General features: G+C 46.5%; 1 protein-coding gene across 2 annotated transcripts in view; it reads left to right on the top strand.

The window, feature by feature from the left end:
- Positions 1 to 4,737, top strand: part of EXD2 (exonuclease 3'-5' domain containing 2) — a 57,421-nt gene extending 52,684 nt beyond the window's left edge. Inside the window, exons 8-10 of one of the 2 annotated variants that reach the window (XM_013967252.2) lie at positions 296 to 652; positions 960 to 1,019; positions 2,887 to 4,737. In XM_013967252.2, coding sequence (XP_013822706.1) covers positions 296 to 652; positions 960 to 1,019; positions 2,887 to 3,103 — 634 coding nt within the window. In that variant the 3' untranslated portion in view covers positions 3,104 to 4,737. The remainder of the gene's footprint in view (positions 1 to 295; positions 653 to 959; positions 1,020 to 2,886) is intronic. The other variant, XM_005686013.2, reaches the window with a different exon arrangement.

The following is a 15,675-nucleotide window of genomic DNA, read 5'->3' as shown; positions in this document are numbered from 1 at the left end:
ATACTTTTCCGTTGGGGAGCACAGCCTTCCCAGAGCTGGTTATTAGCCTCTTCCTACCCCTGGCTCGCCAGAGGAGTCGGGGAGCCGGTGGTCTGCGCCCACTTCAAGGAGAGGGGGACCCAAGGGCAGGTGGGCAGAGACTGGAATAGGTAGTCGGGCCTTTATGTCATGGCGGTTGGGTTTCGGGGCCCCAGCTCCTCAGTCGTGTTTAGGCCCAGATCAGAATCGCAGTAGGGCGCCTGTGTTCAGTCTGTGTCGCCGGCTAATGCGCGCTGCCTTGTGCCGGCTCCCTTAGGAAGAACGTGATCCCGCACGAGTACCGGAAGCACTTCCCCATCGAGATGAAGGACCACAACTCCCACGATGTTCTGCTGCTCTGCACCTCCTGCCACGCCATCTCCAACTACTACGACAACCACCTGAAGCAGCAGCTGGCCAGGGAGTTCCAGGCCCCCATTGGCTCCGAGGAGGGCTTGCGCCTGCTGGAGGATCCTGAGCGCCGGCAGGTGCGTTCGGGGGCCAGGGCCCTGCTCAACGCCGAGAGCCTGCCTGCGCACCGGAAGGAGGAGCTGCTGCAGGCGCTGCGAGAGTTTTATCGCACAGACACGGTCACGGAGGAGATGCTTCAGGAGGCAGCCAGCCTGGAGACCAGGTATGATCTGCGGTCCTGCTCAGAGGGGAGTGAGGACTGGGCCAGTGTCTTTACGCCCGCTGCTCGGTTTGAGTGCCTGTAGGGCAGAGCAGGTGCCCTGCGGCAGCCTCGGGCTCACCCCGACTGTCTGTGTGGCTTAAAATAACCAGGCAGGTGGGACAGAGCAATCTATTTGCTGATTAACTTTCTAGAGGAGACTTGCCTTCTGTCCTTGACCTTTTAAGATCATATCCGTATGTCCAGCCATTTTCCTAATGAGCAGGAGAGTTCAAAGGTGCTGGAGTTGAACCTTATGCTTTCTCTGCAGAAGGAAATCTTCCGGTCAGCACCGAACAGTGTGTGGTTTTGCATCTTTTCCCGTATCCAGGTCGGTGGGAACTGAGACACAGGGGTTCTTGTTTCCTGTCTCTAACTTGCCTGGCCTGCTGAATGGCATGCTGGCCAGGATTGCTGTTAGTATTTAAATTACTTTTTAGTTTTTGCTTCCTTGCTTGCTTTCTCTCTCTTTCCCCCTGAGTACCTAGTTGAATTCACTGAATTCATATCATTTAACTCAGTGTCCCTAGATGAGAGGCATTTTATAGTCCTGAGAAATGACTGGCAACTTGGCCCAGATGATAAAAACTCTGGGCTGCCTATTATAGTTTGCTTCCCAACTTGTCAGTTCTTTCCAGGGACTGAAGTAATTGATAAGTTCACAAATCCTGATAGTGCTGCTGGTTGCCTATAGTGTTTCGTTATTAAAAAAAAAAAAAACATAATTATAGCAACTAATATATATTGAACAAATTTTTATAGATATGCTAATCTGTTTAGCCCAGTTAATAAACTTTATATTAATTGCCTTAATTATTTCTTATAACAACCCTGTGAGGTAGGATTTAGATTTCTTATTGATTTCTGCTAACATCGTATCCTGTATTTTTTTAAATCTCTCAAGATTTAAAAATTATTCTTAAGATTATTTTCCAAACTTTATTTTAGATACCTCAAAATTAAGGTTAAGATTATATTACAAATTAAGGAGACTGGCTCCTTTAACCAGTTCCCAAAAGTATTTCCTAAAACAGCTACATTTCCCCTTTCTAGTAAATTCATCTTGCTGCCTTGGATGGGAGGGTGCTGGGCTTGGATGTCTAGGACCAAGAAGAAGGGCCATTTGGGGGAAGTTAGGCAAGTTAATGGTATGCCTGTGAGCTAAATAAGAAAATGCCCCACAAATACCCAGAGGACACGAACAGGCTAGACAGGGAGGATTGAGAGTGGGGTGTGGACCCAGGGAGAGGAACTGAATCCCAGACAGGGAAATCCTTTCATTCACAGGAGCTGACGGCACTGTTCACAAGGCATCTTAGTGAGAAAGGAGGCAGGGCTTCATCTTCTCATTAAACAGCATGAGCTGTGCAACTGAGCAACCACGGTAGCATTTCGTTGTGACCCAAACACGTCTTGTGGATGTGGCTTGGCATTTCTTTGTATGAGAATGAAGGCGCCAAAGAAATATGCCGCCTTTATTTTACATTCAGGTATTATACTGTGATCAAAACCCGGAACACGTGGGCTGATTGAAGAGCTCATATAAAGACTAAGTATCGATCAGAATGCGTAGCTTAAAAGAAGGGCGAGGGCCTTCCGTGGTGGTCTAGTGGCGAAGACTCTGCGCTCCCAATGCTGGGGCCTAGGTTCTTCCCCTGGATCTGATAGAACTAGATCTGAACTGCAGGTGGGTCCTTCACCATCTAAGCCACCGGGAAGCCCTAGATCCCACAGGCCACAGCTAAAGATTCCGCATACTGCAACAAAGATTGACAATCCCCCGTGCTGCAACCAAGACTCAGCGCAGTCAAATAAATAAATATTACAAAAGAAGAAGGGTGAGCCGATAGGAAGGAAACCCTTGAGTAAATGAAAGACCTCTGTTCTCCACCCATCATCTGCTAGGCAGTGGGGCCCCCAATAGTAGGGTTGAGCGTTATGCAGTGGCTTTCCCACAAGTATAGCCCAGAATCCCCAGATGCCTTCTCTGGGATCGATGGTGCTTAGTATGTTCGAACTATTTTTAAAAAGTCAGTTATGGGAAAGATGTTTTTAAAAGCATCAAAGTAGCCACCCCTCAGGACTCCGTAGCCTCTCTGTGTACCCCATGGCGGCCCCTTGGCCCACAGCCCCTGGAGCCGTTGAGATGCTGTCCTGTGCTTGCTTTCCTCAGACCCTTGTCCTTTGTATCTTGGCAGGATTTCCAATGAAAACTACGTTCCTCACGGGCTGAAGGTGGTGCAGCGCCACACCCAGGGCGGGCTGCGCTCCCTCATGCAGCTGGAGAGCCGCTGGCGGCAGCACTTCCTGGACTCCATGCAGCCCAGGCACCTGCCCCAGCAGTGGTCGGTGGACCACAACCATCAGAAGCTGCTCCGGAAATATGGGGAGGACCTTCCCATCAAGCTGTCGTGATCGCTGCCTCCCTTCTGGGTTAGGACGCCTGGGAAGCTGGAGTCGGGGGGGGCGGTGCCAAGTCACCTCTTCCTGTTTTAATGTCATTGTCAGATTCTGGTGACACAACTCACAATACTAACCCGTCGTGATCATCCCAGGATGCTTCTGGTGGAGCAAGGCTGTGCTTTCAGGGGTGCTCCTGGTTTTAAATTTCAGCTGGGCAGAGTGAGAATTCTCTATTCCGCCTTTTTCTGGACAAATGGGAACCTTGGCCTTCATATTTTTCCCCTCTCCCTATAATGCTTTCCCTATACAGGCGACACATGAAGGATTCTTCCTGAAGTGTCTTGTTAAGACTCTCAAGTTTTTAATATTTTTTCTTTCCTGTCCAGCGTGTTGGTTTATCTCAAACAGGACCTGTCAAGTATTTCAATCCCACCCGGGTAGGAGGGAGAAAAAAATAAAACGTTCTTCTAGAGGTTGGAGAGATGGAAAGGGGTTGGATTCATATTCCCAGTTCAGCCTCATGATTAGAAGTTCTTTGGCTTGATGCTATGCTGGAGCTCACCTGGATGGGGACCTGGCCCAGCTGGGCTGCTTCGGTTTATTACACATCCTTGAAAATGCTCCCCTTTACTCGTTCAGGACCAAGGCAGTACCTTCCTGCCATGTGTTTTCACCCTAGCACTGGAGGGGATTCTTTTCTGGAAAGAGGCCTGGGTGGGGCCACAGAGAAGCACAAGCACCGTCTCCCTAGAGAACTGGGATGATTTGCTCAGCTTTTGGCTGTTTGTTGCAATCCTCCTGCTCAGAACGTCAAGGTTTTTGGCTAATCCCTTTCTGAGAGGAAGATTATCTTTTCTCAGAATCAGTATCTGGTCCCTTCAGTGTTCTGTGTTCTATCAGATTTGCAATACTGACCTCTTTTAAGCTCTTTAATTCTCTCCAAGAGCCATTTGGTCAGGTTGCAGTGAGAGGATTTCTCCATCTCCCATCTTGCCTGGGACACTGGGATTAATCCATTTTGATGTTCAAAACGGTGGTGTTTCTCATCTTTCTAAATGTGAGGCCACCACTTTTAGCATGAAATCAACTTATTAGTGATTAGTATCTTTTTTAAAGTATAACGAAAACTTTCTTACCTTACAAGATTTTAACAAGCTTTAAAAAAAAAAATTTATGGCCAGAATTCAACAGGAACTCTGTTTTGGAACTGTGCCTGAGTTGGTGATAGCTGCTCTAACATTGATAAGTAAACAACTTCTAAGCACAAAGTTCACGAATTGTAAATGTAAAACTTTTTGCTTTATAACTTTGTAAAATCAGTGAATACTCTTGGGGAGGGAGATCTTTATCCTATAGGTCCCTGCCGTGTGGCAGCCCATGGTGTGTGCTAAGTCGCTTCAGTCGTGTCCGACTCTGTGCGACCCTATGGACTGTAGCCTGCCAGGCACCTCTGACTGTGGGATTCCAAGCAAGAATGCTTGAGTGAGTTGGCATTCCTTTCCAGGGGATCTTCCCCACCCAGGAATTGAACCCACATCTCCTATGTCTACCCTGCATTGGCATGCAGGTTCTTTACCACTAACGCCACGTGGGAGGCCCATGGTATGTATGCACCGACTCCCCTACCCCATCCCACCCCACCCCACCCCGCCTCCCCCCTACCCCACCCTGCCTCCCCCCACCCCTAGCTTTGACCCCTGGACAGCAGCCCACCATCCATGCACATCTTGCATTTTTTTCCTCTTCCCTTTCCACCCATCCTCAAATAGGTGTTTCTGGGGTCTAAATCAAAAAGTCTTGAAAACAAACAGTACCAGCTGCTTTGGGTGCCCTATGTTCAACACACTAGGTTGTTATGGGGCTGTAACTGCACTGGAGCCCGCGGCAGGGGACCGGGAAACGGATGGGCCCTCGTCGTAGTAGTCAGGCTTGCCACAAGGGGGCGCCTGTAGCTCTTGCTCTATATGCATTTTTGAGAAATAAGTGGCTTTTATACCCGGTCCTTGAACATAACTCACGACTTATATTTCAGATTGTGTATATCTGGTTTTGAGTCACTTTGATAAGTTTTATAAGAAAAACCTCTTTTTCTTAAGAGACTAGGGCTCTTCCTTTCTCTTTCCCTGTATCCTCGCACTGAGAGGTGAGAATCGTGTCCTAAGAGGTTGTTTACGGTGCTGTGGTTGCTGCAGGTAGAAGGAATGGGTTCTCCAAAAGAGCTCCCTGCAGAGCTTAATATCACAGAGCCAGCAGCCAAGACAGAGGAAAAGTCTGGACTGTGGCACACGCAATCTCTGTCCTTTGTAGAACACACGCTGTTTGGATTTGAATCTTTTCATTTTTTTTAAATCGACCTTGGACTTTAGCAGCCTGTCCCTAAGACTGACAGTTACTATCTCAAATGAGTTATTTTAGGGTAGGCACATTTACAATAATTTTTTTTCTGATGTAAAAGTCATGTGTATGCTTGTTAGAGAAGAGAGAATGAAAATCCATCATCCCTCCATATAGAACAAACCTAATCTCTGCAGGTATGTTTATGAATTTCCTTTCAGTATTTAAAAATGCATATATCATGTGTAGTATTTAAACAGGCTTGAGAGTCATATATATATATATAGCTTGGTATCCTATTTTTCCTTCATTTAACATGGTATCATAAGTAATTTCTTATCTCTTTAAATCTTTGAAAGTAGATTTCCTGTAACTCGACCTTACTTTATTATCCATGCCCACACTGTTGAAATTTTTGGTTGCTTTGGATCCTTTGTTAATATCAATGATGTATGCGATGAACTTTTGTGTGTGTAAATCTTTGACTATAACTTTGCTAACTTATTTAGGTTAGAACCTTAGAAATTGGATTGCAAGAAGGGGGAGGCACGTTGCTGGAGTGAGTACAAATTGATATCCATTTTTAGGGGTTTCTGTGATAGGAATGTTTGCCTTTGACCCTTTCCCTCACATCCTAGGGCATTCGCTGTGTTTCCTCCTCTGTGAGCAGCAGTGAGTGGACAGTGTCACAGCAAAGGCCTCTCTGATGTGCCTGAGCATTACGATTGCAGCCTCAGAGTCTTTTTTCTTCTTCCCTTCTGCTCCCTTCCTTCCTTGCCTCATTCCTCCTTGCAGCAGTGATTTTTGGAAATACTGTTTGTTTTAAAAGAAAATTGTAAAAAAAAATTAAAAATAAAAAAATTTTATTTTAAAATAAAGGTTATGCCCTTTTTTCCCCCCCCGATAAACAAGCAATTAATGATTTGCCATCCTAAAGCGAACAAAGCATGATATTCAGGGATTTGTTTCCCTCTTAAGAGTGCAACCATAAGTTACTTATTCTTATCCATGTCACAGACAGAGATCAGATGACAAAACGTGTTCTGTTGAAATAAAGCCATTTTAATCCCTCATTTAGACTCTCAGGAGCCCAGCAGACAGAAAGAGCTTTTGTTCAGCTTCCTATTCTAATGTTAGGGGCCCTAATATTTGACTATTATTTAAATTCTTTGTTACCTTGCCTCTCTGAGTTTTTCATTCATTCATTCATCTTTTTTTTTTTAATTCATTATGTCTCATCCTCTAAGAGGTACCATAGTTTCTCAGGTTACTAGGTTGCTAATTATTACGTATTTTAAAAGGATTCTTCTTTGGTCTTGTCTTTTCTGTTCTGTACGTGGTCATTTTTAGAGTACCTCATCCCTCAGGAATGCAGCTGAGAATCAATTTTTCTTGGATGAGATAAACTATAAGAGGGTGTAAGAATGATTCTTGTATTGTTTTTGTTTAGTCACTTAATCACGTCTGATGTTTTTACCACCCCCCATGGACTATAGCCGGCGCTCCCTAGGTGTCACTAGTGGTAAAGAGCCTGCCTCCCAGTGCAGGAGACTTAAGAGATGCAGGTTCAGTCCCTGGGTTGGGAAGATCCCCTGGAGGAGGGCATGGCAACCCACTCCAATATTCTTACCAGAAGAATCCCATGAACAGAGGAGTCTAGTAGACCACGGTCCATAGATTTCCAAGGAGTTGGACACGACCGAAGCAACTTAGCAAGCACACATGGACTGTAGCCCTCCAGGCTCCTCTGTCCATGGGATTTCCCAGGCAAGAATACTGGAGTGTTTTGCCATTTCCTCCTCCAGGAGATGTTCTCCACTAAGGGATCGAACCCGCATCTCCTGCACCGGCTGAGCCACCGGGGAAGCCCCAATTCTCATATAGTTGACTCTTGATTGAATAATGTAAAATTTATACATAATCCTCAAAATACTTTTTTTGGAACTGACTTACTCTTTTTAGGTATTCCCCAAGTTGCCCTCTCATGCTGGAGCCAAATACCTTCCGTCTGTCCCCCGTCCTGGGGCAGTTTTGCATCAGGCGTTGGAGCTGGGCTGACATGCAGCCAAACGAGTGTTCCACTTGTTCAAAAGTGCCTGTTCCACCCGCTCTACCAGGGAGATGCCTTTGCCTGTGGCACCACGGTCCTTACTTAACTAGCAACGTGTTATTTGGGAAAGTGGGAAGTACATTAGACCATTATTTCCTCACTAGCCTTGTCTGTGGCCAACTCTGGTTGCTGGCACCCCCCCAGTCACTGTGGGTACTGGAGCAAATGGGCAATCCCGTGGGAGATAAGCAGGAGCTGACTTCCTGTGCATAGGAAAAGGGAATGTTGGAAGCCCTAGTCCACCCTTAGAAGAGGGTGTTCCCTCCTCTAAGGCAGTGGTACTTGCTGCCTTAGAAGGTCACACTGTCTGACTGAGTGGAGATAATTAATCTCATATCCTCCAGACCGAACTCAAGGCATTTGCCCTCCTTGCAACTTCCTTATTTGCTTTTAATTCTTGAATTTTTCTCTCTTGCCTGATGGGTAGCCTGTTGCCTTTCTGCCAGCATAAGCTTCAAGAGCCGCTGAGTTTACAGTCAGCATTATTATCAATGTGATGTGTGGTCCAGATATTCCCAAGTTGCAGAGGCTACTTACACGCTACACCTGCTTCCCAAAGATCTCCTTTCTCAGGCTGCAACATGCTGGGGCAGAGTTGGGATCCTGACTGCTCAGACCACCAGGGTATCTGTTAAGTCCTGGATGAGAATCCAAAATTTGAGCTTATTGAGTTGGTGGGGGTGGAAAGAAATAGGAGATTGAGACATGCAGTTTTAAAGAAGGTACATTTATTTGGTTAGTGGGGGAGGATGGGAGCATAGTCCATGGACTTACCTTTTTTTAAAATATAAATTTATTTTAATTAGAGGCTAATTACTTTACAATATTGTATTGGTCATACATCAACATGAATCCGCCATGGGTGTACACGTGTTCCCCATCCTGAACCCCCCTCCCACCTCCCTCCCCATACCATCCCTCTGGGTCATCCCAGTGCACCAGCGCCGAGCACCCTGTATCATGCATCGAACTTGGACTGGCAGTTCGTTTCACATATGATATTATACATGTTTCAATGCCATTCTCCCAAATCATCCCACCCTCTCCCTCTCTCAGAGTCCGAAAGACCGTTCTATATATGTGTCTGTTTTGCTGTCTCGCGTACAGGGTTATCGTTAACCATCTTTCTAAATTCCATATATATGCATTAGTATACTGTATTGGTGTTTTTCTTTCTGGCTTACTTCACTCTGTATAATAGGCTCCAGTTTCATCCACCTCATTAGAACTGATTCAAATGTATTCTTTTTTGGACTTACCTTTATATTTTGCTTCTTGTGGCTCAGCTGGTAAAGAATCCGCCTGCAATGTGGGAGACCTCGGTTCGATCCCTGGGTTGGGAAGATCCCTGGAGAAGGGAAAGGCTACCCACTCCAGTATTCTGGCCTGGAGAATTCCATGGACTGTAGTCCATGGGTTTGCAAAGAGTCAGACACGACTGAGTGACTTTCACTTCACTTCAAACTCAATTGTGTAGTGTATTGGAGGATCAAGAGTCCTTGGTGATAGTGTCTGGTTCTGGCCATCAGCTATGTGTCTTTGGACCGATTGCTTAACTTTATTGGATTCCTTTCTGTCCCAATAAAACTAGGAGCTTGAATTAGATGTGCCGAAAGGGGCCTGCTAGGGGGGCATTCTGTAATGCATCCCACTGTTGTTTGGTGTGGCACTTTCCCGCGGGTGCTGTGTGCCTTCTGCTTGGTTTCACATTCTCATCCCACCCCAGCCCTGGGAATGAGGCTGTGCGTGAAGGGAAGCGGGGTGAGGAAGGCAGGATGCCACGCCGTGTCCTCCCAGCCTGCTGACTAGGGCCGAGCCTGCTCCCTCCATCCGGAGCTCCACCTGGGGTCAAAATACTCTTCTCGCCAGAGATGTACTGTGTGTAGCCTTAGGGAACTCACATTTCTATTCCGTTCACTATTTGACAGTAAAGAAGAGAAATCTTTATCTTCACCCACATTGCCAGTGCCGTAAGGCTTAATAAGAAATCAGCATGGACGAGAAATGAGGCATCTTTGCCAAGTGTTGTACATGGGAGATGTTGGGGAGGGAAAAAACAAGGTTTCTCATTTAAAGATCGGAGATGTTGAGGCTGTGCCATAGAGAGAGAATTGAATAGAACTGGGCACTTGGAAAGGAAAACGTTAAATCAGTAAGTAAATATTCTCTTTTTTTTTAATGCTGTCAGGACTACCTAAGAAAATCTGAGGGGTCCACTGTGTTACATTGTTCTCCATCCGTGCGTCCTAAGATAATTAACTGCCAGGGAGACTTGAGAAGTCTCTAGGGCCTGCCTTTCTATAACCCTGACCCACCTGGGCCTTTGTCCTGCTTACCTTTCTGGCCACCAGGGAGACAGACACGTGCAAAATGCAAAGGTTGTATTTTATAAGCTACCAAGAGACATTTTCCCCTCTGTGACTTGGCAAAAGATACACATTCCAGTCCGTCATTGTGCTTCGTTTCAGTCCCAAAGAGGTTATGGTGTATTGGCTTTGTGTTGCATAAATTTCTTTGTACCAAGTATGCTAAACTTGAAGCTCTTTTCACAATAATCACGTCAATGTAGACATGAGTCCCCCTTTTTCTACCATATTGGGGTCATTTTTTTGTTGTTCTGGATTAACAACCAGATTGCCAAAAAGGAGGCTAAAGTATATCTCTCTCCCCTCTCCTAAAACGTAGACATCTTTTGTTATATCTTGGGCTTCCCTGATAGCTCAGTTAGTAAAGAATCTGCCTGCAATGCAGGAGACCCCAGTTTGATTCCTGGGTCGGAAGATCCACTGGAGAAGGGATAGGCTACCGACTCCAGTATTCTTGGGCTTTTCTTGTGGCTCAGCTGGTAAAGGATCTGCCTGCAATGGGGGAGACCTGGGTTCGATCCCTGGGTTGGGAAGATCCCCTGGAGAAGGGATAGGCTACCCACTCCAGTGTTCTGGTCTGGAGAATTCCATGGATAGTCCATGGGGTCACAAAGAGTCGGACATGACTGAGCGACTTTCACTTCACTTTGTTATATGTCACAGCGCCAATTGGAGCCCCAGTCAGTTGGCTCAGTTCCTTTCTAATCAAGATCTGTATGTTTGGCCCTGGAGGTTTGGTCAGCCTGAGCTGTAGCCCATATGGCTTCCTCTGAGTTCTTGGATACAATGAGCAAGACTAAAGTTGGCTCCGAAAAGGAACAGAGGATGACTTGGGGTTAGTTTTTCTTTTTTAAATGTTATACAAGTGCAGAGAGTTGGCTGCCATCCCCCTCTCAAACCATCAGCAGAGCTTGACCTTGGCCAAGATTTTGCCTCATCCTCTCGGCATTTTAGCATCGAGTTGCGTTTCAGCTATGGAATGCTTAACCAAAAGCACATGCTCTCGTGGTAGCTTCCAAGGAGCAAGTTTTTGCAGAAAGTCCACATCATGTTGTTTTCTCAAAACAACTGTTTTCTCTGAACCACCAACTCAATAAACCCCCAAATGGTGATTCTTTGGTTTATTTGTACACAAGGGCTGAAATTTTTGCTGCTGTTAATAATACTTTATTGGAGTGCAATATAGTAAAAACACAATAAATACAATAAAGCGTACAAATCTTATAAGTACAGCTCGGTGAATTTTGATGAATATATATATATACCTATGTCATTAGGAGACTTCCCTGGTGGCTTAGTGGTAAAAAATCCACATGTCAGTGCAGGAGACATGGATTTGATCCCTAAGCCAAGGAGATCCCTTGGAGAAGGAAATGTCAACCCACTCCAGTATTCCTGCCTAGGAAATCCCATGAACAGAGAGGAGCCTGGTGGGCTCTAGTCCCTGGGGTCAAACATAGCGACTAATTCATGTAATCATGAAGGGCTGGAGTTTTTTTGTATTACATGAAACATACATCCTGATGATGTACAGCTTGGGGTTGGGAGGTTGTACATTCAGGTGGCTGAGCAGATTACTGTAACAGCAAATCCAGGTCAAAATGTGATGACATTTGGTGGTCTGAGTCCAGGCAGTTTGTTTTTCGTCACTCCCAGGGGAACTGGGTACAGCGAAGCTTCATGACGTTTGTTTTTAACAAGTTACTTTTAAGAAGAAATAATATGTGCACATAGGACAAAATTTGTTTTTAAACATATAATGAGAAAGGAACCTCCTCCCCAGTCCTTTCCCTTCGTGGCAGTAACCACTGTTACTATTACTTGTGCATTGGGCATCCTTCAGAGAGGGGCAGAAATGGAATGTGAATGTATGTGGGTTTGTTTTTAAGTCAAGTAAGAATTTCTCTGTCCTTCCCCTCCTACTCTAAGCTCTAGTCTTCTAGGCTCTAGTCTAGGGCATGTGTATAGAAATCTGGATCCTGCAGCCTCAGTAGAATTAACCTATTTGTCTTACACTATGCAAAGTTCCTACTCTGGATCTGTCATCTGGCTCCAAAGTCCGTGTTTCTCATAGGGTTGGCCATGAATTGTTAAGTATCTAGGCTGGGTTTTTTTAACATTAGGCTTTCTACTTCTTTTAATATATATTTTAAATTTTCTGTAATAAATTTTTTTTAATGTCTTATTTCTTCAGCAGCAGCTCCTGCAACACACTTATCTACTTAGGTTTGGGGTTTGTTTTAAAGTCATGTTTCACTGCAACTTAAAAGGAGACTGTAGATGGATCTCTAGGCAGTCCCCCTCACCCCATCCCCTCCCCTGCAACCGCCATGACCACCCAAATTGACATTTAAAATTCCAGAGTTACAAACATGAACCAGGATGATTATTCACCTTCAAAAGCCATCCTTCTTTTTAAACATAGGGCTGACCTCAAATTTATTTTGAAAAGCCAACTCCTGTGGCAAGCAAAATTTGGTGTGATCTGTACACTAAGTTTCTCAAGAATGTAAATCTCATGCAGAGCAGAGGACTTATATTCAGCCTTGAAAAGTATTTTACACAATATAATGGGCTCAAGAGCCAGGGAAGGAAGAACCTCTCAGATCCACCCTCTCGGCAGGGGAGAAAACAGAGTCTGCATGGATGGCTTTCCTTGGCCACCACTCCTCGCCACTTCTAATTTTGTACCCCTCTGTGCCAGGTGGATGAGGAGTCAGGTCATCTCCAGGTCAGAGCTTTCCAAAAGATGCACAGATTTTTCCCATTCAAGTCCCATATGGTTTCCCTAGGGCCATTTTATCCTTGATGTCCTTTCACATTCTCTACTTTGTCTTGCTGTAATCCAATCCACCCCAGGCCCCTCCAGTCATCATTAAGTATATTCCCACGGGTCAGGGAAGCTCTCTTGGAGCATCCCTTTAGAGCAGCTGTCACACTTGAGCAGCATCTGCTTTCCAACAAGCTTGAAGACAGAATGAAGGACGTGGTTGAGTCTTTGCCCGTGGGAAGCGGATGACACCGGTAACCTTCGGGACTGCCGTCAGGATGCTGTGCGTTGAGTGGCCCCGCAACTCACATGTGCAAGGGAAGGCGGGTGATTCCCAGAAAGGGCAAGCGGATCTTCAGCCCTGTGGCCCGTGCAGGGTCCTAAGGCTGGAACGGTTCCCTGAGCCTCTGGCTCCAGCCCTTTCTGGGCAGGGAAACAGACCGAGGCAAAATGCCTGGTGTGTTTTTAAATAGATTCGGCTCGCTGCAGCCAACAAGCCCGACAGCTCTGGGCGGTGAGTGACCCTTCCTGAGAGATTTCTGTTGCGCCATTCCTCGGCCTCCATCTCCACCCCTCCTGCTTCTCCCTCTGACTTCACTCCCCTTCTCTCTGGATGGCTTCTCTTCAGGCCCTTCTGGTTTTCATATTTATTACACTTTTGTTGGTTTTTGCTCTCTGCCTTTTCTTTCCCTGAGGTTGCTCTTCCTCACGCCCTGTATCTTCTCACCTCTCCCAGGAGTGCGTCTCCATCTGTGGCTCCTTGTCTGTCTCTGCGTTTTAATCTTCCTCCCTCCCTCACCCGGGCTTTACTGACCCTGGAAAGAATGGAGGCTTGGAGGAACCTACCTTGAGCAATCCCACGTGGTGGGGCAGGTAGCAGCCTTCGTCTTAGGAAACGGGCCTTAGCCGCGGCAGCTGTTGCTGGGCAGAGCAGCAGTGCAGGAGGCAAGCCGGAGGAGGAGGAGGAGGAGGAGGAGATGGACAGGAGGGATGGAGGGCCCAGCACCCACTGAAGGGGACAGTCAGGAGAGGAGGTGAAGAGGAAGGCCGGGTGGATGCCATGAGAAGGAGCTGGGGTGCAGGGCTGGGAAACCAGGCACGTGGGACCACAGCCCGGCTCTGCCCAGCAGAGGCGGGCAGCGTGGGGAGAAGACGGCGCCTTGGAGACCCTTTCTCGCCACTCAGCCCTGCCCCTTTTATGTTTCTGTCTTCATGTTATATTAGCAGCAGAAAACACCACACCACAAAAGGCCATCTGTCTTTGAAGGGAATGGCCAGATCTGGTGGATTGAAGGCTGGATGCACTTCCCTCTCTGCTGAATTCGTAGGTCCCTCTGCCTCTGTCTGGCTGCTGGAGTCATCAGGGCTGGCCCTTGAATGGGGGTCCTGTACCAGCTCTGACAGCCCAGCCAGAGAGCCACCAGCAAGGGCAGCCGGAAGCACTGTGCGTCCACAGACCCCCTCCAGGCGCCGGGGGAGCTGGGCTGTTGGCCAGCAAGGGCTTGGGCTGAGGGGCGGCTTCCAGAGGCTGACGCCAGCCCCACCAGGGGCTCCTCCTCCCCGGCTAGGAGCTGAGCTGCAGAGGGGCCTGCGGTAGAAGAAAGAGAAAGGAAAACACTCTTGCTTTAAAAAAGTTTTACACCGAAGAGGTGATGAGTGCCTGTGGCAACCCAAAGGTATAAAACAATGAATATACAGTGAAATCTCCCGCTCCTGTTCACCTCAAGGTCCACTCCTCAGAGGTATCCCTGGATGTTACAATCTCTTGCACATTCTTCCAATATCTCCTTTTTAGGTCTCTGTATCCTAGAAATTTTTAGATTCTTCAGGCAATGGACCATCTGCAATTGTTTGGATGCATATGTATATATGTAATATGTGCCAGGGGACCCAGTGATAATGAAGAAAATTGCATCTCAGTTCATTGCCAATAATTCTTGCTGGAGCACAGAATGGTTTTAAAAAATTAAAATAAGTAAACAGAATAATAAGATGCTAGCACTAGAAAGGACCTGCTGAGTCTTATTGTACCACCCCTCATTTTAAACATGAGAAAGAAGTTCGGATAAGTTCGGACTTTTTCAGGATCACCAAGCTGGCTTATGGTACATCTAGGACTGAAACCCCAGCTCCTCACCTCCTAATCATTCCAAGTGTCCAAGAACATACTAGATGCTCTGTCTGTAGGTAAGGGCCTTTGGAAAGATAAGTGATGAAATGGAAAGAAAGGCAAATGCTTGGACGTGGGTTTAGAAATTTCCTTTGGACACAAATATAGTGAAAGAAATCAGTAATTCCAGGAAAGATCTGAAGTTGAAGACCTGAAAAATAGCATGTGTGTGCACACACACACACGCAGAGGCACTGGCAGCAGACAGAAGATGAACACTTATAAAATGTCTATTGTCTGTCTCTCCTGCCAAGCCCAGCAGAGACTGTGAGAAGCGGCATGACCCTCTGCTCTGCTGAAGAATCTACACCCCTTGGATCCACTGTTGCTGGGCTGGAGGCAGAGGCAGGCATTTTTGGTTGGGCAGGAGGCAAAAATCACTTCAGACTGGAGTAAGAGGACAATCTGTGCAGGAACCTGGGGTCAGGGATGCCAAGTGAGAGAGGAAGCTGGGCCTGGCCAGACCATCCTGGAGCCCTGCCTCCACTGGCTCCATGAGTACTGGCAGCCCCAAAGATTTTTACCACCTACCAGGCCGAAACACCCTAAGATTTATGTACTGACAAAATAGCATCATAAGTTAAAAAAATTCTCTCTGCTTTGACATCAGCTCCAGACACTGTGAACAATTTCAGTGTCCAAGCCAGATTGATGGGCCCTTTGATAGCTTCAGAGGGTGGCTTCAGTGAGCGGGGACATGTATGACTGTAAACATTGGCTGTAAAAACCCTCAATTGCTTTGAAATGGTAAATCTGCAGGCAACGTGGATCTGATGTCATATGCCTCCTGCATTAACAGCTTTTTCTTCCTGTTCAATTATTTTGGCTGGTGAG

The sequence above is a fragment of the Capra hircus genome, chromosome 10, assembly GCF_001704415.2.
Source record: "Capra hircus breed San Clemente chromosome 10, ASM170441v1, whole genome shotgun sequence".
NCBI lineage: Eukaryota > Metazoa > Chordata > Mammalia > Artiodactyla > Bovidae > Capra > Capra hircus.
This window is presented reverse-complemented; position numbering and strand designations above follow the sequence as displayed.